The 27,283-nt window shown below is 50.1% G+C and overlaps 3 protein-coding genes across 3 annotated transcripts in view; all 3 read right to left on the reverse strand.

The window, feature by feature from the left end:
* RPL13A (ribosomal protein L13a) overlaps window positions 1–27,283 on the reverse strand; it is a 33,550-nt gene extending 6,267 nt beyond the window's left edge. Inside the window, exons 1-3 of the mRNA XM_044447926.1 lie at window positions 27,273–27,283; window positions 25,649–25,654; window positions 1,643–1,689 (exon numbers count right to left, since the gene is read on the reverse strand). Of these exons, the coding sequence (XP_044303861.1) occupies window positions 1,643–1,689; window positions 25,649–25,654; window positions 27,273–27,279 (60 nt within the window). The 5' untranslated portion in view covers window positions 27,280–27,283. The remainder of the gene's footprint in view (window positions 1–1,642; window positions 1,690–25,648; window positions 25,655–27,272) is intronic.
* LOC123032207 (trans-1,2-dihydrobenzene-1,2-diol dehydrogenase-like) lies at window positions 3,977–9,911 on the reverse strand. The gene is made up of 7 exons (XM_044447925.1): window positions 9,819–9,911; window positions 8,249–8,360; window positions 7,358–7,521; window positions 6,262–6,511; window positions 4,917–5,041; window positions 4,221–4,371; window positions 3,977–4,086 (listed from the first exon to the last, which is right to left on the reverse strand). Exons 1-7 carry the CDS (start codon window positions 9,909–9,911, stop codon window positions 3,977–3,979), a joined length of 1,005 nt encoding a protein of 334 aa, XP_044303860.1.
* LOC123032205 (trans-1,2-dihydrobenzene-1,2-diol dehydrogenase-like) lies at window positions 12,165–22,897 on the reverse strand. The gene is made up of 7 exons (XM_044447924.1): window positions 22,796–22,897; window positions 20,927–21,038; window positions 18,529–18,692; window positions 17,780–18,032; window positions 15,618–15,742; window positions 13,822–13,972; window positions 12,165–12,339 (listed from the first exon to the last, which is right to left on the reverse strand). The coding sequence occupies exons 1-7, from the start codon at window positions 22,886–22,888 to the stop codon at window positions 12,230–12,232; spliced, it is 1,008 nt and encodes a 335-aa protein (XP_044303859.1). The 5' UTR covers window positions 22,889–22,897; the 3' UTR covers window positions 12,165–12,229.

A 27,283-nucleotide genomic window follows, 5' to 3' on the forward strand; every position in this document is an offset into this window, starting at 1 on the left:
CAAAAAGCTTTCTTAGTTCTACCAATGATTGAATAGGAGGCAAATTATTATATAGTTCCTAGATTAAAGCGATGGATTTCTCCAACCCTACTACATATTTGGAGGAACTTAAATGCTGGGGCATAAGTGAAGGGATAACTTCCATCTATGCAACCATGTGAAGTTTGTCTATCACACTGTAAAGGAATCATATCCCACTGATCCAACCAAGTAATTACACATTTCTGTATGCCGTTTCTCTCCTAGATGGGTAAATCTGCAGCAAGATATGCTTTTCTTCTTGCAGTTTTATCCTGTCTATTTGCCTGCAGGATGACCATTCTCAGCTATTATCTCTCACCCATACCAGTTTTTGATATGGTTGTATCTTCACTGTAAATATGTCAAAACTTGTACGACATGCTATCAATCTTACTACAAATGAGGGGTTGTATCTGACAGCAATGCACCTAAAATGCAGCTGTGAAACAAACTGGCATGCCCCTTTACAGAAAATAGTGAGATATTCAGTAGGCACACATTGTTATGCCTCTACTGGAAAAAGAGAATCGGGAGAACAGAAACTGTGTGGGACATACTGAAACACAGTAAGTGTCCTGTTAGAAAGCAAGGATAAACTGCAACATTTTACACTGCACAAGTCTTCTTTGTGACCTTCTCAAATGCCCTCTTCTCTCAAACCAGATAATAGTCTAATAGCAGTCGAAAAATATTCTTAAGTAAAAAAATTAATAATGTATTGCTTAGAGCAAAGACTGCTATCAGTAAGAACCACTGTCGACTAACCACGGAAAAGCCAAAAAAGGCGAATTTGGAAGCAGAGCCCACTAAGTCTGATAAAGTTTATTTATTTATTTAAAACATTTCTATGCCGCCCCATCGCAATAAGCCTCGGGGCGGCTCACAACATCAAAAAAGTCAACCATACATTAAAACCCCCAATACAATAAAACCCCCCAATACAATAAAACCTCAGTGCATTCTCGGCTATAAAAAAACCCTAGTTAAATAAATAAATTAACAATTAAGTTTTTAATAAAAAGGTCTTAGCCTGGCGCCGAAAAGCAACTAACGACAGCGCCAGGCGGACCTCCCTGGGGAGCGCATTTCATAAATGGGGCGCCACCGCCGAGAAAGCCCTCCTCCGGGTTTTCCTTCCAAACACGTGTAGGATCGTATGCTTGGTTGAAAGCCAAAGTTCATTTGCTTAGGCTGTCCACAGAAACCTCAATAAACTCCAATTTACCGCTGTGATCCTAAACACGCTTATGAGAGTGCAAACTCCGCTGAAGGCAGTGAAACTTACCACTGCGGAAACACACTGGTAATACATTTAACAGTTTCAAACGAACGATTCACCACTCCACACACGCTCAGAAACAGTATTATCCAGCCTGACACCGGGATTACCGCAGCCTAAGCTTTCTTTTTCTCATCTTTATCTCCCCGCTCCACACGCCTCCACACCAGGCCAGGCCGGGCCGGCTTGGCTCCACGTGATCCCCCCAGCTACAAAGATCAGCTATCCTCAGGGAAGGGGTGAGGAAGATGGGAAGCGTAATCCCTCCCCAGTCTCCACAGCCGCCTGCGTTCCCGCTAACCCGCGATTACCCCCCCAAAGTCCCTCTCCAGCTCTCCGCACCTTGGGCTCCGCCATGGCAGCTTCTCGGCGGTCGCACGGGAAAGAGGCTCCGCCCAGCGCACGCCACGGGGTTACCTTCTCCAGCCGGCTTGGGAAAGGCCAAAGAAGCGCAGGGGCGGAAGTGATGTTAGGAAAAGACGTAAAACACGCCAGAAAGCCGAATGGAACGTAAAGTGCGAACTTCCGGTAAAGATAGTAAAGCGCTGGCGGCGCCGCCTTCAGGGACCGGGCTTGCCTCAAAGCGTGGTAGTGACGCTCTACCTGCTTTTTCCTCTCTATGGTGGAAGCGCTCGTCCCCTTTGAAACCAAGTTATACAGAAAGGATTGATTCGGGCCGTGTAGCAAAAATGTTTACGTTTGCTGTAGTAGAGATTAAATAAATCACCTTTTGTTTTTTAAATATTTTCATATGGAAGTACTGGAAACGTAGACATCTTCTAAGTTCACGAAGCGGCTGACACCGAGCGGCTCTCTGAGGGCGGAAATGACGTAGCCAGTCGCCTCCGCTGCGGGCCGTGCCCTTACCTTCGCGGGCGGGGGGAGCGTTGGAGTCCCCATTGGCCGCTTTTATAGAAAGTCTCCGCGAACGGTGTCTGGTTGCTCGCACGTGCAACTGGGCAGGAATAAAGTTCTGCAGGACAGCACTGCCCGGTCTCGAAGGCACGATTCTGTCTGCTTTACTTGGGAGTAAGCCCAACTCCATTCATTGAGGCTCGTGTTTAAGGAGACATGTAGGGGATCTCTCCGTTAGTGGGCTTGCTCGTTTGAAAAACCGGTTTAAAGAACAGTTTTAGACAGATCTCACCGTGGCTTTGTTCTTTAAAGTGTCATGGAAGTGACGCTGAAAACCCTGGACTTAAGGCAATGTTTTCTGTTCCCTGGCGCAAAACTGGCCAAATGGAAAAAATACAGATTAAGGACATTCGCGAATGTGTATTTATACCATTCAAAATAAAGATAACATTGAGGCACATGTTGCAATCGTGGGCTAATTAGAACCACTGGTTGTAGCAGGAGTCAGAGCATTGAGCTGGGAACCTGGGCTCTGCTTCCCACTCATTCACGAAACTCACTGGGTGACTTGGGGCCAGTCATTGACTCTCAGCCTAACCTACCTTACAGAACTGCCGGGAGGAGAATACAGTGGGAAGGAGGATCATGTAAGCTGCCCTGTCTTCCTACCGAAGAATAGTACGGTACAGTTCAGTTACAGTGGTACGTTGGGTGATGAACTTAATCTGTTCCAGGACTCTGGTCATGACCCAGATTGGTTGTTAGCCAAGTCAAATTTCCCCATAAGAGTCAATGTAAATAAGGTTAATCCGTTCTGCAACTATTTTTTTTACTCACAAAAATTTGAAGCAAAGTGACAAAGAACAACAAAGATTGCGGCCATCTCCACCCCCCCCCCCCAGTGATTGTGCAGGGGGGGAGAGATGGGCACGGTCATGGGTGTGCAGCAGGGAGGCGGGTGCAGGCACGCAGAGGGGAGGAGGTGCAGGCGTGCTCAGGCAGGAAACACGGGCACAATCGCAACCATCTCCCTCCCAGCACAAACACTTCCATTCCCCCCCACACACACATGATCGCGCCTGTGCAGGGAAGGCACGATTGCCACCCGATGCAGAGTTCGCGACCTGTGGCAATTTTTTTCCTGAAATTTCTGTTCATGACCCAATTTGATTGTGAACTGAGGTGTCCATGAGCCACGGTACCACTGTATTTCAGATTTTTTGCTTCTCTACATGTTTCATGCCACCATATGGTCTTTTTCTTGAAGCCAGGTTCATAGATCTGCTGTTACCTTCACTGCCCGTTCTGGGTCGCCACCAAACACCCACATCCATACTATGACTCACTGCTATTGCTGCTTCCTCAACCCCTTCCATTTTCCATAACAATTTCACTTTGAATTTGCTGTGGTCACCCCTACAGTAAGGATGTTTAACTATGTCTTCTTCCCTCTTTTCCTATTTTCTTTGGGGTGTGTGGGAATCACCTGATAAGTCCCAGTCCCAGCTTTCCACTCCTTCAATGTCCTTTTGCCATTTCAAAATGAGAAACGGAAATAAAACACATACTAGATGTCAGTTTTTCTTTATTTTACAGATCATTTTTAAAACATTGGAGAGCAGGAGCAAAAACACAAACCACAAACAGAAGAAAAAAGTCTTGTTAAGGAAATCAGCCACGTATTTCAAAACTTGCCATCAGTGTCTGCAAAATCTTTATTAGCAAACCCTGCCTCCCTAGGATTGCATTTTCTAATGAAGAAAACTGTAACCCCGACCCATGCAATAGAGCCATGGCCATGAGATCCAAGCACTGGATGGGTCAGGCGTGATCCTGAGGATAGGTCACCCCCAGCTGCCTCCGGATTTCATCCAAAATAGAGTGGACCAGCTCACTGTCCACATGAGACACGATGGGGCTCTCCTTCAGGCCTGAGGGAGATGGAGATAAGAGGAGAAAAGAGGGGTTATGAGAAAGCTGCCACACACAAGGTTGCCCCCGCAGAGCACTCTGTTTCCATCACCTGTTCCTCAGCCCTACCCCCAGCAGTTCCTGAGACATTTACCCTGAAGAATACACTGTCTGACATGCTGTGCTTCGTAGGATAGGGCAGCGCTGGTGGGATAGTGCAGTTTTTGGGGAGCAGTAGGAAGGGGGAAGTCTTCCTTTTGCCCATTGACAACCAACCGCAGTGGGGAATAGAAAGGGTCTGGAATCTGTGGATTTGAAAAACAGCACGATGGTGAGAAGTGTGGCTTAAATCAGGCCAGGCACAAATCCAACCCTATGGGTTCTCCATAAGGCCATTCCCCCTGGCTGCAGCCCTTTCCCCACTCATGAGATCTGCTGGGTGGCTTCCCAGCTTTTGTGCAGCTTTTTTTCTATTCTAAAAAGGGCCAGTGCTGCTGGCCTAAACCGAACAGAATGATGGAGCTCACCCAGAGGGAGATCTGGGTTCTGGGCCCTGCACTGCCATAGAGCTCTCTGGGTGACTTTGGACCAGTCGCAGACTCTCAGTCCAAACCTGCCTCACAGAATTGTTTTTGTAAATGTAGCATTGAGGGGAGGAGGAGAATTATGGAAGCTGCCTTGAGTTCCTTGGAAGGAAAAAGGCAGGATATAAATACAATCAATAAGTGGAAAATGGTGCCTACACAGTACTGGGCCCTAGCATGGAAGTTGAACATTTTGCTCACCCTTTTTCTCTAGGAAAACCACGCTGAGCATCTCCCCCCCCACTCCCACCCCCTTGAGAACTTACCTCAATGATTCCTTTGGTGCCAGTAATGCTGGCCCGATTGGGCATTTTGGCCATCCGGGTGTACATGAAGACAGCTTGGCGTTGACCTGAATAGTTCAGGATTACTGAAGCAACTTTGTCCACTCCTGGGGGTGGAAACAGACATCCAAGTCCTTGTCTGCAGCCAGCTTACTGAACTGCAGCCGCTGAGCTGCCCAAGAGCCTTCCCTTTTTAGCGAGCTCCATGCCCGGTACAGGCAGATCTGCAGGCAGAAATGCACTGGGCACAACAGCTTTTCTGCAGGACAGACATGCAGCACTTTTACCATGTATTTGATGTGATGTAGCAACGATCAAAGAGATTTTAGCATCGCTAGCTACACAGCAATGGTCAAGGCTGCTTCTAAGATGAATATCCCTAGCAAATAGCAACTGTGTAAAAAAAGAAGAAAAAACCCCAACTGATCAAGCCACACTGATATCCATAAATCCTTTGAGGTCTGGCTTGTTCTTGGTTAGTTCTGGCTCTGTATAGAAATGGTATTATACCATACTCCCATTTGTAGCTGAAGCCAGCCATTTATGTTAAAACAGTTCATATTTTAAAGTGTTTGTATTGGGAAATTTACAAACTAGACACGTGGCCACTGGTCGTTCGCTGTGGTTTGCAGCAAGATACCACCTACATTTTATTTGAAGATACCATATTTGGGGTGGAACAAACTACAAAAAGTCATGAGTGCTGCAGGACAAGGGAAAATTTGCTGTCTGAGACAAAGGATGCAGCTTTCTAGGAACAGAAGCTTCCTAGACAGGCAATTCTATTTTCCTTCAAGACTGCCAATGGGACAGCATCGTCTACTGCACTGAGGGCTAGCGGCATGATTAGGGTGTGTGGGCATTCTGGGTGACCCATCACACTCTCTTCTCCAGCATCATGGTAAATTTAAAGTGAAGCCTCTCATCACAGCAGCAACCCCAATGAGAATCCAAAACTGTACTCAGCAGCATTGATCAGCATCTGCAACCAGTCCTAGCAGTTTGCATCTTCAGCAGGAGCAGATCTTTTTAAAGGTCCATCCGTCGTTCTTTCAAGCCCAACCAACCCACAAAGTCAATTGTGCTGCCACTGGGATGCTCTCAGCCCTATTTCCTTGCTGAGAAAATTTGTTTGCTCGTCCCATCCAGCTGCTATGAGGGTTGCAACTTAGGATCAGAGGGAACGGAGGAGCCGAGAGGGGTGGCAGATGACACGCTGATCAAAAACCGCTCCATCTCTCTCAGCCCTGCCTCTGCCTCGCCGCTGCTGGACCCAAGTCCGCCAGCCCAAATCGTTCTGGTGCAGCGCAGTGAACCAGGTGCTAACCTGTCTCAGACAAGACTCCAGAGGCCACAATGGAGTTCGGCTTCTCTCTGTCGAAGACGACGCAGGCCAGCTGGACGCAGTAGATGCCGAGGCTCAGCAAGGCGCCTCCCCCGAGCGCTTTCTGCATGCCCCACGGGGTGCTTGGCGGGAGCCCGATTTCAGCACAAAGCATCAGTGGCTCTCCAACCGTCCTTTCCCTGAGCAGGCTGCACATCTTCTCTGAAGCAGGGAAGAAACGGGTCCAGAGAGCCTGAGATGAGAGGAAGCTGTTAGCCGTCTGCTTCATACCTTTTCCCTCCCCGTCTTTTCTCCTCAGGATGGCTTGAGCCAGAAGGATGGCTTTTTATGACGTGCCATTTTTTTTAGTGGAAATGCTTCACCAAAAGTCAGGGCAATGATCTGCAAAGCATTTCAAAATGTCCAATGGTACATATAGATGCAAATCTTGAAAAAATAATTTTAATAGAAATATAGTGCCCCTTACCATGGCATGGAATTTGGTGCGCTGGTTTTCCCCTGTTCTAAAAGTTGAAATGCCTGTTCTAAAGCTCAGATCATGGCTGTGAGAACTGTATGTTACAATATACTGGCATTTTGGCCCCACCCCTTCTCTTTGGCCCCACCCACCTCTGCTGCCTGAGAGCTTCTCCAGAAAGGAATTCAGCTTTTGGGCTGAAAGCCATTCTGTGCTCCTGCTTTAAAGGCACAGGGGTAGGGTCATTTTTTAAAAAGTAGCAATACTAATTCAAGGATCAAATTCAGGTGGGTGCTACAAACTGGGAACAATATCCACAGAAGGAATGTCACCATCATATACGCCTGGAAACGTCTCACGGAGATTTGCTGGGTCAGTGCTAGATTGGAACAACCTTGGCCAAACTCAGCAAGGCAGCTCCTTGGCTGGCCTTTGTCTGCATCTCTCAGGGATGCTGGGTGCCGAGAGCAGAACACAGCATTGCTGGCATCGCGGAGGCACAATTGTTTTACCCCAGAGCGCAGGGATGGGTTTCTGATGCAGCGACACACCTTGGGCTCATGCGCAGTTGATGTGGGGCCACAGAATGGTGGGACCAGCCCCAGTGCCCCGGCCTCTCACCTCCATGAGGAAGACCTTCTTCTCCCGAGCGGCCTGCACCATCATTTCCACCTCGGTGGCATTCATGCCCAGGGGCTTCTCACAGAGCACGTTCTTCCCAGCCCGGATGAAGAGGAGGGCGGCTGGCAGGTGATATGGGGGTATCACCCCGACATAGGCCACGTCTGTAAGAAGCAAGGCAACTTGTAGGGCAAGCTCCCAAGTGGAAGGACACCTGCCAAGTTGTGAAGAAGCAACTGAACTGTGAGAAAGGAAAGTGGCGACTCCAGGGGCGTGTCCTTCCTTCTTGTGTCTTTCATGGCTTGGCTGGGGTCCCAGTCTGGCTTTCTGGGTTCCTCGGCTGTGCCCCCCCCCCCCCCCCCCCCGGCACCCCCCGGTGCTTTCCTGGCATGTGTGTCTTTTTCACCCCCATTCCAAAGACTGAAACGCTTCTCCTAATGCATTTCATTACAGGCATCCATAGCTTTAAACAGAAATGTGCCTGCATTTTGCATTCAGCTCTGCTTGCGTCTGGGAGTGTCTCTAAAATGATATTGAACCTCAGGCTGAAAGAGGCTCAATATCTCCCATGGAGGGGGAAAAGTCAATGGCCGCATGTACCTTCCAGGTTAGGAGCATAAGGACTAGTAGCATTGATAGCCTCTGCCTCCATGAATCTGTCCTTAAAGCCATCTAAATTGGTGGCCATCACTACGTTGTGTCGGTGTGAGTTCTGCCGTTTAACCATGTGCTGTTTGAAGAAGTCCTTCCTCTTTTCACCCTGAATCTCCCACCAATCAGCTTCAGTAAATGACCCCTTTGAGTTCCAGTGTTAGAAGAGAGGAGGAACCATGTCTCCTCGTCCACTTCTTCCATACCAAGGTGCCCACGGTTTTGAGGAAGTCTGCTCACCAACATCTGGATCCTCCGCTAGTTCTTCATAAGACCCATAGGCCCTGGGGATGCTGTGGGTTTGTGCATATTCCTGAGCCCGGTCAAGATCACGAGAAGCAATCGCCACCACCTGGCAAGTCGGGGTAGGGTGGGGAGAGAGTCAGTTAATTCCTGTGTCATCCCAGCTCTACCTGTACAAAGCTACTAATATAATTTCCCTCCCCCTGAAGATCCACATTCTCTGATTCCAGAATTATTAATATTGCCTACAGCTGAAGTTCTATGGGAGTTCACAGCACTTAAGTCTCCCATCCCAATTTCACCCAGTCCAGACCCTGCTTAACTTGCAAGATTACGCAGGACCAGGCACTTTAGGCTATATGGAAGCAGGCCAGGATCTGTGGAAAGGGAGAGGCATTGAGCTTGAAGATCTGGGGGTGGGGGCTAGGAGGGAGAATTTCGACAATGAAGTTTCATCCCCCCACTGCAGCATGATGGATGCTTCTGCACACGGCTTTTGATTGTGCAGGTTGCTCTGCCTGGTTCATGGAGTTTTATGGGCTGTGATGACGGTGGTGGCCTGACCATGGGTACTTCCGCCCGCAGTGCCGTGAGCTTGGCTCTTCACCTGTTAGGCTCCAAAGCACCAGGCAGTCTCTTTGCGAGCAGATCTTTCTCGGCACTTTGCAGCTGTAAGACAAGGTAGCTCTAAAAGCCCTCTAGGAAGCTGGAAGCCATGCCTCTGTGCACGCCAAGAATGTCTGTGGAACACAACCAAGGGACTCCCCACCAACCCTTTCCTTTCAATAGCCCTGGGACTTCACCTGCTCTGGCTTTTGAAGGGGCAGCCGGCGGGGGCAGCACAAGCCTCTCACTGGGTGGCTGGGCCCCCTCTCCTGACGCCTCGCCATGGAGGCAGGAACTGGGGCCATGGGCGAGGCAAAGGCTCCTTGTCCTCCGCTCCTTTAACCCTTCCCATCCCTCCCAAAGCATTCCCACTGCCCTGGTTGGCCTGGGAGCCTGTGGCCAGCGACCTTGAGGGTACTTCAAAGGCCTGAGCCTCTGCCTGGTCTCCAGGAACTCCCATCTCCTCCGTCCCGAGGTCCCTTCCCCTCCCGGATCCCCATCCCGCTGACCCCGGGATGCCTGCCAAGAGGAGCAGTTGGCTCCACTCACTATACGCAGGGCAGGGGACCGGCTCCTTTCCACCCGCTTTCCTTGCCTTTGCTTTCCTTTCTTTCCCCGAAGGGTGTCAATATTGTGAGGAACCACAAGTGCACAATGAATGCCTCATGCCGACATGCTAAGACTGCACAACAGATCTTGCTTCCTTACCTCCGCGATGGAACCTTTTCAGCGGCGCTCCCTCTCTGGCGTTTTACCTTGGCTTCCGGACCTCTCAGCATCATCACCCCTCCAACCCAAGATCCCTCTTGACCCGGCTCTCTAAGACTTTATGTGCACTCCCTTTGGGCAGCTGCAGAAGCTGCTTGAGGGAATCACCCTGCGATTGCACAGAGCCTGCCCAGTTCCTTAGGGACTTCTCTCCACCGGCCATCAGCCCTTTCTCACGCCCGCCACACACTACCTTGTGTTCTTCTGGTGGCAGCGTCTTCAGAGCCACCAGGAAATCATGGCTGATTTTCCCAGCGGAGCAGATCCCCCAGCAAAGGGGTCCCATGGCAGAGGAGAACAGAGAACGCTCTCGGGGCAATGTCTGTGGCTCCCTGGGAAAGGAAATAACCCCTCCAAAGCTGAGAGGGTCCCTGTCTCAGTCACGCAGCCGCATTAGTCTGTGGCAGCAACAGTGACGGCGAGACTTGCGGCCCCGTAAAGACAACCCCATTTATTCTGGGGGAAGCTGGCCTGGCTGAGGTCTGTGTCCATCAGATGCACTGAGTATTATGGGGAGCTTCGGGTTTTTGTACAGTACGTACAGTAGCACGGCTGGGTGGGGAAGAGAATTGCAGGGAGAAATTAAACACAGAAAGTACAGACAATGATGTTCATTGTTATTAACCATTGTTCCCAGTACAGTCACTGCGGGTTACATAAACATCTTTGTACAAGGTAAGCCCATTGACACAGGGCAGTGTGATCATTATGGGATATAGTTAAATCTGTTGATGAACCCTAGCTCTGTACCTGTAGTCTCTCCCTCTCTCTCCCCTTTGCAAGTTCCTTTGCTCCCATGGGGGGCGGGGGGGTTCATGACCGTCTGCTCCTGATATTTGGATCTTGCCATTTCTGATCTCAGATTTGTGTCTGTGGGGGGTTTTTTTACCCCATACCAACTGCTCAGTTTCTTCTGGTGCACAGGGAGGGCATCGCTGATGGGGTGCATTGGATAATGAGTGAATTGTGGCTACCAACATTAGGCTCTGCAGCTGTTTCCAGAGGTGGCATCTGGGTTTCTTGCAGTGTCCGGTACCCATGTTTGTATCCTTGCTATATGGCTTGTTGTTGCTTGTGTGTAGCTGTTAGGGGGCTGTTGGGAAGCAAGCACAGGGCTGACGACCCACAGCCTGTGGGGGAAGCATCCTTGTCCATGTGTGGTAGATAATTAAAGTTATCTTCATGAGGTTTTAACTTGGAACGGTACATGACCATTGTGGTGTTCCCTCCTTTCCTTTTCGGGTCTTTCCTGAATTGTCCCTGGGTACCCGTTCTAGCCTTGCCAGTCTTTGTTCTCACTTCCTCAGGTGTCGGAGAAATGCCTAATTTAGATCCTTTCCTTCAGAGCCTCCAAGAAAGCTAAATAGCACTGCAGACAATGGGTTCTGTAGTGTGTTCTGAATAGTTTGGAAACAATCAGCAAATAGTTCTTTAGCTGGACTCCTAAGAGGCTTTTGACAGACTCCCTGACCACGAAATAGTGATCAAACTCCACTGCCTTGACCAGGTTTGCATGTTGTGCAGGAAAATCCCAACTTCATCTATATATTGTGATGGGATCTGACTTAGCATTGAATGACCAAGAGACAGAGGAGTTACAGTGAAGAGCTTCACGGAAGCATCAACCTGGTGCACAACTGCCGTGACAAAGGCAGCAAGGTGAGCACAATTAGGAAACGAATTTTTAAAAACCCTCCTTTCTCTCCCAGAGACCGGCCTTCCCCAGTCTGCTGCCATCCAGATGTTGTAAACTTCAGCTCCCATCAGCTCCAGCCACCAGGCCGAGTGGTCAGGAATGCTAGGAGTTGTAATCCAAGACGTCCACAAGGCAGCCAGTTCAGGGAAACTGCTGTTGGCAGCACAATAATGAAGTACAGAGCTGAGGGTTTTGGCTCGGAGCTCGCTTAGACTGGTGCCGAGGGCTCCTGTGACCATCCCAAAGGCTGGCTCTGCTTGTGGATTCTCTCCCTCTCTAAAGCCACGTCATCATTTCCAGGGCAAAGGAGGAGGCAAACACAATGGAACAGAAGCAGCCGATTCAGGTACCAGGATGACCAAATAGGTTTTGGCTGGCACTGAAATTGGCACGATATTGGCACTGGTTGCACGCCTCTGCACAGAGGGTTTTCCACAGCTGAGGACACTCAGTGCCCCAGTGTCCTCGGGGAGGAGATTTCAAACGGATCCTGGAACAATGGCAGCACTGGCCCCAGTCGCAGCTTCACCCGGAGGATATCCATGACGGGGGCATCACAAGTGAGTATGTAATGTATTGCGGTACAGAGAGAGGCAGTGCTGCAGATATTTGGGGGCCCACAAGCCGCCTGGACTCTCGAAGGGCAAAGCCGCTCCTCGCAGCCGCTCCACTGTCCCAGGTCTCCCATGCTCTGCGCTATTCCTGCCCCTCCACAGCACACGCACACGCACCCCACACCGACACCACCTCACTGCAGAGCTCAGAGGCAGAGCTTGCTCAAGCTGTTTTATTGGTCACACAGTCTTCTTCCCGCACCCTCCCTCCCACCCTGCCCCCCGTAGCTGGATGCAGCAAAGCTGGGGCGGACGAAGAACCCCGAGATTCCAGCATGGAGACCCAGGAAGGCCTCAGGCTTTGTCTTGAGGGTAGAGCGCCCCCACCTGCCGGCGGGCTTCCTCTAGGATGGAATTGACCAGCTTGCTGTCCGCGTGCGTCAGGACGGGGCTTTCCTTCAAGCCTGAGGAGGACGGGGAGAGAGGAAGGCAGGTTGCAATGGGGTGCCAAAAGGGGGGCATTTGCCTAGCGGTGCTCAAAGCCAGAGATCCGGCTGCTCAGAGCTGCTGCGTCATTGGCCGAATACTTTGAAACGCATTCAAATCTGTGCCAGGACTGGGCTCTGAGGGGCTTGGGAAGGATCCCCAGGGAGTCCGCTTCTTTGCTTCCTCACCACCATCTTCAGTAGCTGCTCTGGCCCCTCCTCCCCTGCCCTCTTTCTCTCATTGCTCCAACCCGCTTGGCAGGCAGAGAAAAACACCCCCCTCTCCATGATCACTACTTACCAAAGGGAGAGAAAAGAGGGGGCCGAGGCTGTGGCAGTGGAGAGGAGAGGAGGGGCAGCTCCCAGGAGCACTTGCAGTGGGCCCATGCAGGGTGAAGGACCCCTGTCAAGTGCCCAACCGTGCCTGCTGCTTGGTGCATTCCACAAGCTTGCAATAATTCAGCACGGCAGGAGGGGCTCAGGACTGGCGTTGGGAAACAGTGGCAGGGCAGAAGCGACACCGGTGGTGGCAGAGAGAAGTTGGAGGAAACAGCAGAGTGAGCGTGGCTGGTTACTGGGGGAGACTCTCAAGGAGTGTGGTCGCTTCAGATGCGAAACAGATGGGGAGGAGAGGGGAGTGAAGGGAGCAGAGAAGTGGATTTTACTTTGAACTGCAAGTTATTTCTGTTGCTGTCCTTCCACTCAGCTGCCTACATCTTCCACACTCACACAAAACAGCCTGATCTGACTGAACTGTCAATAACCCCATGTATGTTTCCAAGAAAAATCTGGCACGATATTGTCTTACATGGGTAAGATCTAAATGCTTCCCCAGAAAGTATTTTCTTTTACACTGTTTAAGGACACAATCCCATGAATGTTTAGACAGAAAAACATCTGACAACTCTCAGCTTATCCTCGGCCAACTGGGAGTTGTGGCTTTTTCTCTCTCTAAACATGCTTACGATTGCACCCGAAAACAAACAGAAACACCTTAAAGTGGGAGAGATGCACGCAGCCCCCAATGGCCCCTCCCATGAAGGAGTAAAAGTCAGAAATAAAGGGCTACGCTAAGAAGGACTGTGATGGAACACAATCCACTCGCTATCGCTTCCAGGGAATGTGGGTGGGCTACTCAAGGTTTAAAGAATCAAAGAAATTCCACCACTCCCCTGAGAACAACGCACGGGGTGGGAAGCAGGCAGCATGGGACGAAAATGATGCTTGGATCGGACAGTTGCTCACGCCCATGTTGAACGCTAAAACAAGCGTATGGCTTTCGGTGAATGTAACCCGCTGCAGCGCTCCTCAGGGCTGCCGTTTCGCTGCAATGCACCCATGTGCACACACACACGGAACAGTGCCGGCCGATGCACTGACAAAGGCTCGTGCGCAGCCGCCCCCTGAGGCCCCTGGGAGCCAGAGGAGAGCTTTGCGGAGCTTCCAGTCCCGAACTGGTACCTTTGAGAAGACACTGCCGGACGTGTTCCGCTTCGTAGCGCAGGCCGGCGCTGTTGGTGAAGTACAGCTGTTGAGACGGCGTCGGCAGGGGGAACTCCACCTTCTGCCCATTGACCACCAGCTCCGTTGGGCACCAGAAAGGGGATGGAATCTGAAGGGAAGGGAAAGAAAAGAAACCCTATATGAGGGCAGATAAAACTGCAACAGGTCAGAGGACTGGGGATACGGGTGTGAGAAACAGAGCTCAACCCTCAGATTGCCTCTAACCACAACTGCCTTCATAGAAAGACCATGGACAAAAGTGCTGTCTTATTTCTCTACCTTCTACTTGCTTTGTCCAAGAAAATCCTTTCTCATACAGATGGGTTTGAACCATGACACCTAGGGTGGGTTCACGTGACGTGACCAGCCACTGATGGTTTCTTGTACAGGATGGGTTGTTGCGTTGCCTGAACCCTGTGGTGGTATTTCAGCATGGTATGTTGTTTTTAGAAAGCATGGTAAGAAACCACACTCTGTTCTACGGTTTCCATGTTTCACCATGGTTTCCCTGGCCATGTGAACCTGACATCATGGTTTCCATGGTCCTGGTATGCAGCCACCACAGAGCCCCCTAGAAAGGGCAGTGAGTGCAGGAGCATGGGATTGAATTTCAGGTGTGGTGGCTAATGGGATATGTGCCAGCAGCAGGAGAGGACTGATCAAGGAGGGTAGAAACTACACTAATATAGAAACCACTTATTTGACTGTCAGGCACATCTAGGCAAAAAAAAAAAAAACACACTCCAGGGAAACCACACCGGATTGTTTTCTGCACTGTGTGAACCAAGCCCTAGTCAAGACCTAAAGGCTCCTGTGTAGGATGATTGGCTAGGGCTGCCTCCGTTCCTGGGTACCGATGCAGCCAAAGCTCCCTAAGCCAGGGATGGGGAACCTCTGCCTGAGGTCCTGGTCTGACCTTCTGGGTTCTCCAGGGGTCCAGGCTCCCCAGTGTTTCCTCTCATTCAAAAGGCTGAAATACCTCTCTTAAGGCTTGTTTGCTTTAAGACAGTAAGTCCTTCCAGCTAAACATATTTATTAGTGAGGAGGAGTTGACCCTTTGCCTCACACACAACCAGAAGGCAGCTGGCAGGTAAGCTCTTCCCTCAGGGCTCCCAGGTGGCGCTCGTCACATCCCAGGCGGCTGCGATTGACTGTGGGCCCGGTCCTGCCACCACCATGCCTGCTATTCTGGCCTCTGGCCAGAAGAGGGAGCCCTGGTGCGGCCTCAGAACCTCACAGCAGCCCACAGCAGCTTATCTGGAATGGAGCATCGCTCTTGGGTTGAGAGTGTAAGGTTAGGTTGAAATTTTTTATTTAAATAAGGTTAGGGGTGTGGGCAGCAGGCGACTAAGGCTGGAACACTGGCATCATTAGATCGTTAGATCACCGTCTAACGGCACAGTCCAAAGGCCAAGTTCCACAAAGATAGTCACATTCGAGAGCGAGGCAATGTGAGGGAGGATGGGGGCAGGTGCCTGGGAACCTGCGTCAGACTGGAAGCAGAAAGCAGAGTTCAGCCAAGGTGATGCCAGGGCAGACGGGAGTCCCAAGGACGGCGTGTGATGTTGTGGCGAAGAGCAGCCGTGCAGGGAGGCCCCTTGCGCTGGTCTCCAGGGCCCCCAGCTGTGCCCTGCAAGCGCCTGCAAAGACGTCCCTGGTTGGTTCTGCAGGCGCTTGCAGGGCTGCTCAGGCCCTGATCCTGAAAGAGGCTCCCCACCCCATGCCAAGCCCTTAGTGCTAAACCCAGGAATTACCTCAATGACGCCCTTGACGCCGTTAATACTTGCTCGATTGGGCATCCTGGCAGTCATAGTGCAGGTGAGGACAGCCTGGCGGTCACCCGAATAGTTCAGGATGATCGAGGCTGTTTTGTCCACCCCTGAGGAAAGGGAAAACCCCAGTCACATTGCTGGCCACCACTTTTCCTCCACTCTGACGGCACAAGCAGAGTCAGACAGGAAAACCACGATGTAACAGAAAGGCTAAGCTCACAACAGGACCGGAGAACAAAACAGAAGCACCACTAAATTAAAAAGCAAGTCCTGTGGTGTGCCAAAAGAAGAATTCTGTGGGTCTTTAGAGGAAGAATTCTGTGGGTCTCCCGAAGTAGGGCGCTCCTACAACTCGGGGTGTCTTATTTTATTTATTTATTTATTTATTTATTTATTTATTTATTAGAACATTTCTATGCCACCCCTTGCCGAAGCCTCGGGGCGGCTTACAACACAATAAAATACAAAAATAACAATATAAAATTAAAATTAACAATATAAAATAAATAAAAAATATAAACATTTCTTTGATTCAGGCCCTCATCTAGATTCTCGGTCAGGCCCTTCCCAGGCGGCCACCCCCTTTCCCCTTTTCTGGGCCTTTGTGCAGTTTCTCCCAAATCTTTGTTGCTGCCAGTAAGAGCTTTGGAGAAAAACATGCTGGTAGGTTTGGGCCCACCGCTGGGGCCTCTGGTCCTGTCCAGCACTGAAGGGCAGCCCCCGCAAAGCTTCCCCCCCCATGGAATTTGCCCCAGGGCTGAAAGTGCTTCAATAGCCCTGCCTTGCCTTACTGCAAGAGTTTGCTGCTCAGGACGAGGGATGTGCCCAGCCTCTCCAGAATATGGCTCACACCCACCTGTCAGACTTCCTCCAGGGCTCATAGAAGCAGAGTGAGTCAGAAGGGGTCACCTGGGTCATCTAGTCTGACCCCCAGGTCCAGCCGGCTCCACTCATGACATGCCCACCATGTGCATGTCCAGCCTATCCTTAAACGTCCTCACTGTTGGAGCTACAACTGCCTGCTGTGGAAGCCCATTCCATCCCCTAGGGGTCCTAACCGACAGGAAGAACTTTCTGGCATCCACCCTAAATCTTGGTTCCCTGAGCTTTGCTTCATTGGAATGCATGCTCCCCTCCACTGCAGGGGGAAAAAAGGTCATGACCCACCTCTGTGTGGTACCCCCTCACATACCTGTATGTGGCTAACAGGTCCCCTCTGAGTCTCCTCCTCTCAAGGCTGAAGAGACCCAGCTCCTTCAGTCCCTCCTCATATGGCTTACCCTGCAAGCCAGCCACCATCCTAGTGGCCCTTCACTGCACTGGTTCCAACCTTGCTGTATCCCTCTTGTAACGAGGGGCCCAGAACTGAACACAAGCCTCCAGCTACAGCGCACTCCTCTCTCTCTAAGGGAGGGAACCAAGCCCAGAAGAAGTCTGTGAGCATTTGTGGACCCCCAGCTGCACAACTGGCAACCTTTCCAGCTGCAGTTGCTGGTGGCCGACTTTCTTCTTCGTGGTCTTTGTGCATCACAGGCACGGCTGCTGCGCCTGCACACTGCCAATGTTTGGGAAAATTCTTCGAGCTCGTATTCTGGGCCACTGCGCAGCGGAGCAGAGTCCAGGCAGCCAAACCAGGGAATCCGGTAGAGCTTCCACCCGAAGTGACTTCCTCGCACAGCCCAACTAGTGACACAGTCATGGCCAGGATACAAAATATGTGAGTCCCTTAGCGGTCAGGTACAGCAGAGGAACCCAGGGCGGGCCTCTCCCCCTGTCCAGGTGCATCGCATCCACGTGCTTTTGGCATCCGAGACAGAAATCCCACAAATGCCTCTCTCCGAGTGCAAAACCACAAGAATAAATTACTTTTCTTTAATCTGTTATGCAAACACATTTGATTCCTTATTTGTGCATTCGGTAGGATAGTGTGAAGTGCTTAATCATAGCAGGTTACTGTTTTACCTTTCTGACGCAAGCATCAAGGTTTCTTAGACCCGTCAAGGGAGAGCTTTGCCCTTCCCTCTGCCCAACAAACCAAGTCATTTCTTTTCTTCTCTGCATTTGGCTTTCTTGGTGTGCACATTTCAAATCCCCTTACTTCTGTTTCAAGCAAAAATCAACCCCAGGATTAACAGAATGCTAACCTGTATCATGCAAGAATCCAGAGGCCAGGATGGACTCTGGCTTCTCTCCGTTGAAGACCATGCAGGCTAACTGGACGCAGTAGCAGCCGATATCCAGAAGACCACCGCCTCCCAGCTCCTTCTCCACACATCTGGGGATTGCAAGCTGTGGGCTCCCAAATTCAGCATGAAGTAACATCACCTCTCCAATAGAGCCCTGGCTGAGTATCGAACGGATCTTCTCGGAAGCAGGGAAAAACCGGGACCACAAGCCCTGGAATAAAAATGCCGCAGGGATCTATGTTTGTCCACTAGGGGATAAAATCAGAAGCCGAACTGGTGCAATACCTTTATTAGGTCCAGCTAAAATGCCACCAGGTGGAAAGCAAGATTTAGCATTAACAAAAAGACTCCTTCCAGCTGGACAGTAAGCAAAAAATAGGGAGAGGCATATTATTGGATAATGGGGCAAAAACCAATCCTTTGCCTTTTTGAATAGCCTTAAGAACAGGCAATGTTTCCCACAGACATATTTTGATGGCAGCAGGCAGGCGAAAGGGTTTCCAGCAACCCCCCAACAGCAAAAACAAAAACCTTCCTAAATTAGACTGCTGGAATTAAGAAAGATTTGGAGTGGAGAAGAACAGGGGCAGATTCCTGTACAACAGAATCTGTATGCAGTCCAGTTCTGGCGCTAACACTGACGTCGGAGCCACGGCCCTGGAGAGGGTGCCACAGCCCTGGGCCGACTCTGGCCCCTGGCCGCGTACCTCCATGAAGAAGACCTTCTTCTCCCGAGCTGCCTGCACCATCGTGTCCACCTCAGCACCGTTCATGCCCAGCGGCTTCTCGCAGAGCACGTTCTTCCCAGCCCGGATGAAGAGGAGGGCGGTTGAAAGGTGGTACGGATTAATCACTCCTATGTGCACTACATCTGGAAGAGAGAGACGGAGTGCTCCTTGTTTGACGTGGGCAGGGAATGGGGGGAAAGGAGCTCAGGATTCCTGATGCTACGCTCTCACTCTATTCCATTTCAAGCAGGCATAAAACCTTGGTTTTAGCCATGCAAAATCGCCACCGTTGTCAAAGAGCTGGATGGACCGATGCTAGAGAGGCAGCGGCTCCTCCGGGGCTTTGTCAGTCCTTGCAAGGAGCTCCTTTGTGAGCAGACTGCACGACACTAACAGGGTGTGAAACGAATGCCGGTTTGCTGGAGCAGAGCTTGAAAACGGCTCAGGAGGAGCACCCTGAGCAGTGTGAGGGCATTGCCACTGGGCAATTGCCCTGAGAAGCCCCCGTCTCCCCCTCTGCCCGCCACCCCGGCACAGCTGCAGGACCACCACATCCCTTGCGGCCAGCTGGAAAGCTTTCTCGGGCTCCTGCCCACATGGGCCCCCGCAGGAAAGTCTTCCAGGCAGGAGGCACTGCCGCTCTCCCTAGCATGGTGCCCTCTGTGCGTCTGGGCGCAAGGGGAGGCAGCCCCTGGCAGCGCTGCAAGTCCTGCGCATGGGAGAGCGTGGGCACATGGAGGGGGGGAGAGGTAGGTGTGCTTGCACACTGGGGCCGAGGAGGGCAGCACAGGGAAGCCTTCCCGCCGTGTTCCTCTGCGGCCACTGTGCTAGTCAGGCGAGCCGAGTGGGCAGCAAGAAACAGGGGGAAAAACCAGAAAAAAGCAGCTTGCTGAGGCCATGCCCAGGCCAATGAGGAAGAGGCAGGTGAGGTTGGCAGGAGCAGTGCACCCTGGGATTGATTTTTAGGTACAGGGGCTGATGGGATACATGCCACCATTTGAAGGGAAGATGGAGAAGCATGGAAACCATGCACACATAGAAACCCCGTGAATGTGTGAACCCAGGATGTTGGATTCCATTCCACGTGGTTTCCACACAGCATGGCTTAGAGTTATTTATTTAAAATATTTATACCCCTCCCTATACGCAAAAGCGTCTCAGGGCATCTTACAAAAATCAAAAACAGATAACAAGTGAACAATAATTATACACATAAAACCAATAACAATTCACAAATGAAAAAAAAATCAAAACAAAATTAAAACCAAAAAGTGACTGTGAAGTTAAAACCATTAAAATTAAAATTCCTGACAGTTGGGTGTGAACACAGCCTGGGTCTGTTATGTCTCGCCGTTTGTCTGATGCAAGATGGCATCTGTGCTTGTTCTGTGTCAAATGCGTGTTAACTGGTGCCCCTGTCATTATTATAGTAATCATCATCATAATTATAATTAATTAATTAATGATTATAGCAATTGCATAATCATTCTCCCTGTATAACCAAGGGGTGCAGTATGAGGGCGGGGCTCATCTTCGTGGGGGAGGCACTTCTGGCTCTCAGGGGCCGCCCAGTCAGTTCCAACTCTTTCCTGCAATGGTTGATGTGTGTAAATTGACTTGGCTGGATGAGCCTTTTCTGTAAGCATGTATACAGGTATATGTATTTTTCATTGTTTTAGCATTGCTTATATACCCTAGCGGGTTATGTTTTCATTGATTTATTGTTGCTGATGTATTGCAATTGCCTGTGGTTTGAAACAATAAACTTTTTCACGCTCCGTACTAAAAAGAGAGGAGGTAGGCCTGCTCCCGTCCCTCCTAGAACAGGGTAGCATTCAGTCCGCTAGGCTTGGGTGCAAACATAGAAACAGAACGAGTCAGAAGGGGCCTCCCGGGCCATCTAGTCTGAACCCCAGCTCCAGCCGGCTCTGCTCACAACATGCCCACCATGTGGATGTCCAGCCTATCCTTGAACACCCGCACCGATGGGGCCTCAACCACCTTCCGTGGAAGCCCATTCCACACCCTCGGGGTCCTGACTGTCAGGAAGTGCTTCCTGGCATCCAAATGAAACCTTGGCTCCCTGAGCTTCGCTCTGTTGGAGCGCTTTCTGCCCTCCTCTGCAGGGGAGAACAGGTCTCTACCCATCTCCGTGTGACATCCCCTCACATACCTGTATGTCGCCAACAGATCCCCTCTGAGTCTCCTCTTCTCCAGGCTGAAGAGACCCAGTTCCCTCAGTCTCGCCTCATACCCCATCCCCTGCAAACCGGCCACCATCCTTGTGGCCCTACGCTGCACTGACTAAACTAGGATGCACGTTTAGATGCACAGAGGAAGCAGGTCTTGGGTTTTAGGGGAAAGGTACCCAACTCACCCACACTGGGATCCTCTGCCAGTTCCGTATAAGAGCCATAAGCCTTGGCAATGCCGTGCCGCCTGGCGTATTCCTGAGCCCGGCTGAGATCACGAGAAGCAATCGCCACCACCTGGAGGAGAGGAAAAACGAGTGCACAGGTTCTGCCGGCCTCTGCATTCTTGCCTGCTCCCACCTTAGTGACGCACGTTATGTCCAGGCTAGAGTACTACGACATGATCTGCGTGGGGCTGCCCTTAGAGACAGTCTGGAAACTTTACCTGTGCAGTTCAGTTCAGTGTTCAGATCATCTGTTCTGCAAAGGTCACATTGCTGCAGGATTGTTTCTGGGATTAGTTTAAGGTGATGCTAAACTCGGCTGCATTTAAAGCAGAAAGGTACTGCAGCGTCCATAGGCTGCATGTGGCCCCTGCGACCCCCCGTCTGGTCTGAAAAAGCGTTTCGGGAACAAAGTCTTTTGGCGTTTTTAGCACTACAATGCATTAAGAGAGTCAAATTGAGCTGGTTTGCAAGCTAAATATAACTCTGTTAGTGCTGCTGATTTTTTAAAGGGGGTGCCCTGCATATTGTGTAGCTTCCACACCAAATGTGGCCAATAGGAGGAGGATCCTGGGGGACAAAAGAGGCCTCCAGACTTCCCACACTTGCCCACCCCTGCTCTAAATGCTTTGGGACCAACTCAACCTACATGAGTACCTGCATTTTTAAGTACTTGCCTTGGGCTAAAACTCAATATTTGAGGTTCTTCTCTCTGGTTTGTCTGCAAGAGTTGTTAGCGAGGCAAATACCAGACACGGCCTTTTATGTGGTAGCCCCACACCAGTGGAGAACTCCCCCCCCCCTTACATTGCTTTTTAGGCAGTCCTTAAGGACATTCAAATTCTGCTCTACATGTCAATATTTTATGAAATTCTGCTTTTGCAAACATTCTTCTGCTTTTTTAAACACCGTTTCAAAAAGCAGAAGTGTAAACAGTGTAAACAGTGTAACATTATAAACAATGTAACAGTGTAAACATGTCAAACACTGATATTTTACACTATTTCAATCATAATGTGGAAAGTTGTTGTATTTTGTTATTGTAGCTGTAAACCAGTTTGTGAAGGCATATCCCATTACAGATGGAATTTGTTAAAATCTGTTCAATAATATGCATGCAGTGAATGAGACGGTAGACAAGCCCTTCCCACTGTGGTGCCCTCCTCTGGCTATTCTGGCTGGGGATGATGGGGTGGTAATCCACAGATGAAGGGCCCCCGCTTGGGGAGGATGCAGCAGGCTGAAGTGCCAGAAATCTGCTTTGTATCATTTTGGACTTCAAGTGGGGAATAACTTTTTGGAATGCTCCTCATATATTTTATATATGCCACAGCTGAAGCTCTCAGGGCAACATATACAATTCTGAAAGAAAAAATGCAGTCAAATTAATAGAATGCAGCAAAATACACTCAGCCCAGCATGAAAGCAACGTGCAATAAAGAAGGCCTAGAAGGAGTGATTCCTTCAAAACAGGATATTAACACTGAGTAACGAATAGAGAAGGGGGAGGTAGAAGTTTGGGTATCTAATAATGTAATGTAAGGTTTTTTTTTTAAATATAGTAGTTCAAGAAATTGCACAATTCTGCAATCAGGGGCAACTTCTGTATTTGACGACTTTGCATAAAAAGCTAGGGGAGTCCGATCAGTTGATGTTAATTGCTCTCCACTGGTTCTTCTTTGGGAAGTAAAGTGCTTTTCTTTCTGTTACGAGAAGTGATATAATTCGAAGCGACAAGAAAAAAGACACTGAGCCCAAGCTCCGTTCACAAGGGGCAGCCCCAACTCTCAGCCCCTCACCCCCGCGAACTCCCCCCCGCCCCCCCGCTACCTGGTGCTCCTCGGGTGGCAAAGTCTTCAGGGCGACCAGGAAATCGTGAGCGATCTTCCCTGCAGAGCAGATTCCCCATCGGGTGGCCCCCATGGCAAAGGAAGCGGGCAAGCAGCGGCCGCCGGGCCAGGCAGGCGCGGAGCTCAACTTCGGGAACTGAAGTGCCTGAAATAGCGCACGCGGGGCTCGGGCGAGCCGCTTTTGGGATCCAGGAGAACTCTTCCGGGACCGTTAGGATGGGAGGAGACCAGCAGGGGGCAGCAAAAGCTCAGGATGCGGCGTTTCTGAATCAAATCAGGGCAGGGCAAAGCCCGAGCTCCTGCGATCGGCTAGGCTGGGCCAGAAAAGGTAGCAGGCGGTTCATTTGTTTCGCCGGCCCTTTAAAGTCAAGATTGTGACCGGTTTTAAAAGGCAGCTGCTCGCATTAAAAAAGTGGCTGTAACTCAGTGGTAGAGGGTTCTGCGTTGCTTGCAGAAAGTCCCAGTTTCAGACTGGGAACTAGGAAAGACCCCTTCCTGAACGCCTGCAAGGCGCGGCTTTCCGCTTGGAGTGGACGGCTGGCCCGACTCAGTGTGAGGCAGATTCCTCGGTGCTCCTTAGGCTCTTGGGGTCGCTCTTTGAGCCATCTTGGTGGCCAGAGGCTCAGGTGCAGTGCCAAATTTACAAGTGGAGGTCCCTTCTGATAGCCAGAGCCACGCCCCATCGAAGCCACGCCCCAAGCTGCACCTGTTTCCAAGATGATGCAACTGATGAATAAGCATGATTGGTTTTTAAAATTACTTTCATACCTTGCTCTCCAGCCATAAAGTGCCGTATTAATTCCTTGTGTGGAATTAATGAGGCACTTCCTACCCATAGGCTTACTTTCTAAAAACATGGCATTCAAGGGGAAGGGGACAGGGAGGCAAGAGGGGGAAAGGAAACTCAGGCACTAATTATCCACATTTACAGAAACCGATGCAGTTATATTCTCTCAAAAGCAGAAGTCTGGAGTGCCAGTCGTGCTTTGGTTTCTTTTAATTTCAATTTTCTGTGGCCTCTGCAACCACTGACTTTGTGTGTGCATATGTACATAAGCTGTCTAAGCTGTATAAGTAAATAAATGTGTGGGGGATCCGTAAGTCCAGAGTTTATGGATTCCAGTTTCTCAAAATATCCAGTAATCTTTTATTGTGCTCTCACTGGATCCACACTGAATCATGCGTAAAGGAGCCTAATTGAAGTAAGAGAAATTTAAGGCTATCAGACATCATGGCTAATTTTTCTCATTGATTCCAGTTACAATACTTTTTCTCCAGAAACTTTGGTTACAATACTATTATTCCGCTTTAGGCATTAATTCTCCCAAATAATTCCAGGGCAAAGAGTTGCTAGAAAACACCTGTTTGCCTCACAAGCCCAAGAATGGTTTATTGGTCTCTCCCTTTCCCCCAGGAACTCTGGAAATTGTACCTCTCTGTGTGAGGAATAAAAGGTAAAAAAGATAAAGGTTTCCCCTTGACATTAAGTCCAGTCATGCCTGGCTCTAGAGGGCGGTGCTCATCTCCGTTTCCTAGCCGAGGGAGCCAGCGCTTGTCCACAGACAGTCTCCCTGGTTGTGTGGCCGGCATGACTACACACCAAAGTGCACAGAACGCTGTTACCTGCCCACCGAAGTGGTACCTTTTAATCTACTTGCATTTGCATGCTTTCGAACTGCAAGGTTGGCGGGAGCTGGGACGGAGCAACGGGAACTCACCCCGTTGTGCAGATTCGAACCGGTGACCTTTTGATCAACCAGCTCAGCGGCACAACGGTTTAAACCACTGCGCCACCTGCAGCCCCTTTGTGTGAGGAATAGGTGCCCACTAACCAGACTCAGTCGCCTTGACAAACTCGGGTCCCCAGGATCCTTTGGGGAAGTAGTGGCTGTTTAAAGTGGCACAAAAGTGTTCTGAGTGTGTGGGGTGAATGCAGGGAGGTAGTTCTGGGAGCAGCACGGGCCAGGCGACCCCATGTTGGTGAAGAGCAGAGGCTGAGCATGAGAGAAGGTGTCACAGAGATCCTGTGAGCGTGCCTGGCAGGCCTCACCGGGTAGGGAGTTCCCAAGATCTGCTGGGAACTGTTAAAAATGGCCCCCTTTCTTTCTTTCTTTCTTTCTTTCTTTCTTTCTTTCTTTCTTTCTTTCTTTCTTTCTTATTTATTTATTTATTTATTTATTTATTTATTTATTTATTAAAAGCTTTTATATGCCGTTCTATTCTATAAAAATCTCAGGACAGTTTATGATGTTTAAAAGAATTAAAACCACAACAATTTCTAATAAAGAAATTAAACAGAATAATATAGAAGACAAAACAGTAAATCACAAAACAGAACAAGAGCGACTGAACGTTAAAAGTTGTTGATTTTAAAATACCGTTCAAATAAAAAGGTTTTGACCTGGCGCTGAAAAGAGTATAAGCTCGGTGCCAGGCATACCTCTCTGGGAAGTACATTCCAGAGGCTGGGTGCCACAGCAGAGAAGGCCCTACTCTGAGTTGATGACCTTTTTACTCTCTTAGAGAGGGTTCCAGGGCAGGGCTTCTCCTGCAGATCTTAAGGGGCGTGAGGGCCTGTTCTTAACCCTTTATATTCAGGACTCCAGCACAGTGGTATCTGCTGGCCAGCAAAATTAAGTCTCTTTAGAGGTGGTGGGAGACAGACAGTGACCCTAGCTTCAGGGATCCAGTAACCCCCCTGAAGGCCCCCTCCAGAATAAGTGGGGGTGCTCTGACCCCCGCCCCCTGAGGGCCCCCTTCACTGCACCCTTGTTCAGGTGGCCTCAGTGGCGTGGGGTGTGCTATTCTACCAGCTTTGGTTTCAGGAGTCTACTCTTTGGGTAACCTCCAAGCCAGATTACTGCAATGTGCTGTACGTGGGACTGCCCTTGAAGACTGTTTGGAAGCGGCAGCCTGTGCAAAATGTGACAGCCAGACTGATAACAGGGATCAGATGGCCCGAATATATAACTCCTGTCCAGCTTGCACCGGCTGCCTGTAGGCTTCCAAACCTAATTCATGCTGCTGGTTGTAACCTGTAAAACCTACATGGTTTGGGATCCCAGTACGGGATAGAATGCCTCTTCCAACTGCAAATGTACCTGGACGCTTCGCTTCACATCTGAGGCCGTCTTCCAAACGCCTCCTCCCAAGGGAGACTTGGCTGCTGGCAAAAAGGAGGAGGGCCTTCTCTGTGGTGGCCCCCACATTATAGAACGATCTCCATACCAAGGCCGGCCAGGTGCCAAAATCTTGTTACAATCTTGTTAGTGCCAGGTTAAAATCGCCCTCTTGCTGAGCCATTTATCTTTGCATTGCCACTGTTTTTCAGCAGGTCTAGCAGTATGGACTAGCTGAACTGCTTAGTTGTAAAAATGAGGTTTAAATTGTTTAATTTTATAATGTCTTATTGTTCTTTTAGTCCATATTGATCATATTTACTACTGTTTACCAACTAGAGAGCTCCATCTATTGGGCAGTACAGTAGAATACTCGTAGAATACTCGTAGAATACAGAAATTAAATAAATGAACTAACTAAATAAATAAAAAAGTGGAGAAGCAAGTTGATTTCCCATCAGTGCCACCCTGAGTGAGAGGACAAGTGAAATTCAAGCCCGGGTCACTTTGTCACCTCCCATCTGCACCAAAGATGATCTATGGGAACGGAGCGCTGCAGTGCTGAGTTAGGGGAAACCGGATCTGCTCGTGCAGTGGGACAGAAAAAGCAGAAGCAGCAGTGGCTGCAGACAAGCAGACAAGCCGCCTGCAGTCCTGAGGCCCCGTGCACAACTGCGCGGCAGCTTTGCAGGCCGCATGGTGGCGGGGAGGTATCAGCCCGTTTTTCACAGAGGAAATTGCCCTGTTTGTAGCTGTCGGGAAAATTTGGATAAATCCTGTCTGAAAAGTATTACTCCTGCGTGCCTTTGCATTGTGGGATCAATTCCTTCTTTCACACGACCAGTCTCTTTGCTTCTTGCCCAGCAAGATTTGGGGCACTGGACCTGGTTGGTGCGCAAAGCTGAACATCCGAGGGCTGGCCCTGCTTTGCTAGTGATGGCAGTTTCAGGTCCCGGGGGGTGTGCGAATCCTCCTGCCCCCCATGAATGCTAAGAATAGATTCTTCCTGTTCCTGCAAAAGGGGAACTCTGAACAACTCATGTCTGTTTCCTCTTTTTTTCCCTCTTGGAGGGGATGAAGCACTACTTGGCCGCTGCTGACTTTGCCCACCAAGCGACGGGGGCAGCGGTCGGTCTGGGTCCCGCTGGCGACTGGGCAGGGCCAGGGACCAGGCGATCGGTGATGCACCCCAGTCTGGTCTCCAGCCTTCCAGCCCAGCCTTCCTTGTGTTGGGAAAATTTGGATAAATCCTGTCAGAAAAACTTTACTTCTGTGTGCTGTTGCATTGTGGGATCAAATCCTGTCTTCCTTCTCAAAACCAAGCTGTCACTGTTTAAAATGGCATCCCC

The sequence above is a fragment of the Varanus komodoensis genome, unplaced genomic scaffold (genome assembly GCF_004798865.1).
Source record: "Varanus komodoensis strain SLA01 unplaced genomic scaffold, ASM479886v1 scaffold53, whole genome shotgun sequence".
In the NCBI taxonomy this organism is placed as follows: domain Eukaryota; kingdom Metazoa; phylum Chordata; class Lepidosauria; order Squamata; family Varanidae; genus Varanus; species Varanus komodoensis.

Excerpts from the sequence above, each read along its gene's own strand:
- LOC123032205 (XM_044447924.1), bottom strand. The coding sequence starts at position 22,888 with ATGGGGGCCACCCGATGGGGAATCTGCTCTGCAGGGAAGATCGCTCAC. Across the intron at positions 21,039-22,795 it reads TGCCACCCGAGGAGCACCAG|GTGGTGGCGATTGCTTCTCG; the intron begins GTAGCGGGGGGG and ends CCTCTCCTCCAG. Across the intron at positions 18,693-20,926 it reads GGCAGAGGATCCCAGTGTGG|ATGTAGTGCACATAGGAGTG; the intron begins GTGAGTTGGGTA and ends TCTCTCTTCCAG.
- LOC123032207 (XM_044447925.1), bottom strand. The coding sequence starts at position 9,911 with ATGGGACCCCTTTGCTGGGGGATCTGCTCCGCTGGGAAAATCAGCCAT. Across the intron at positions 8,361-9,818 it reads TGCCACCAGAAGAACACAAG|GTGGTGGCGATTGCTTCTCG; the intron begins GTAGTGTGTGGC and ends CCGACTTGCCAG. Across the intron at positions 5,042-6,261 it reads TGGAGTCTTGTCTGAGACAG|GAGTGGACAAAGTTGCTTCA; the intron begins GTTAGCACCTGG and ends TTCCACCCCCAG.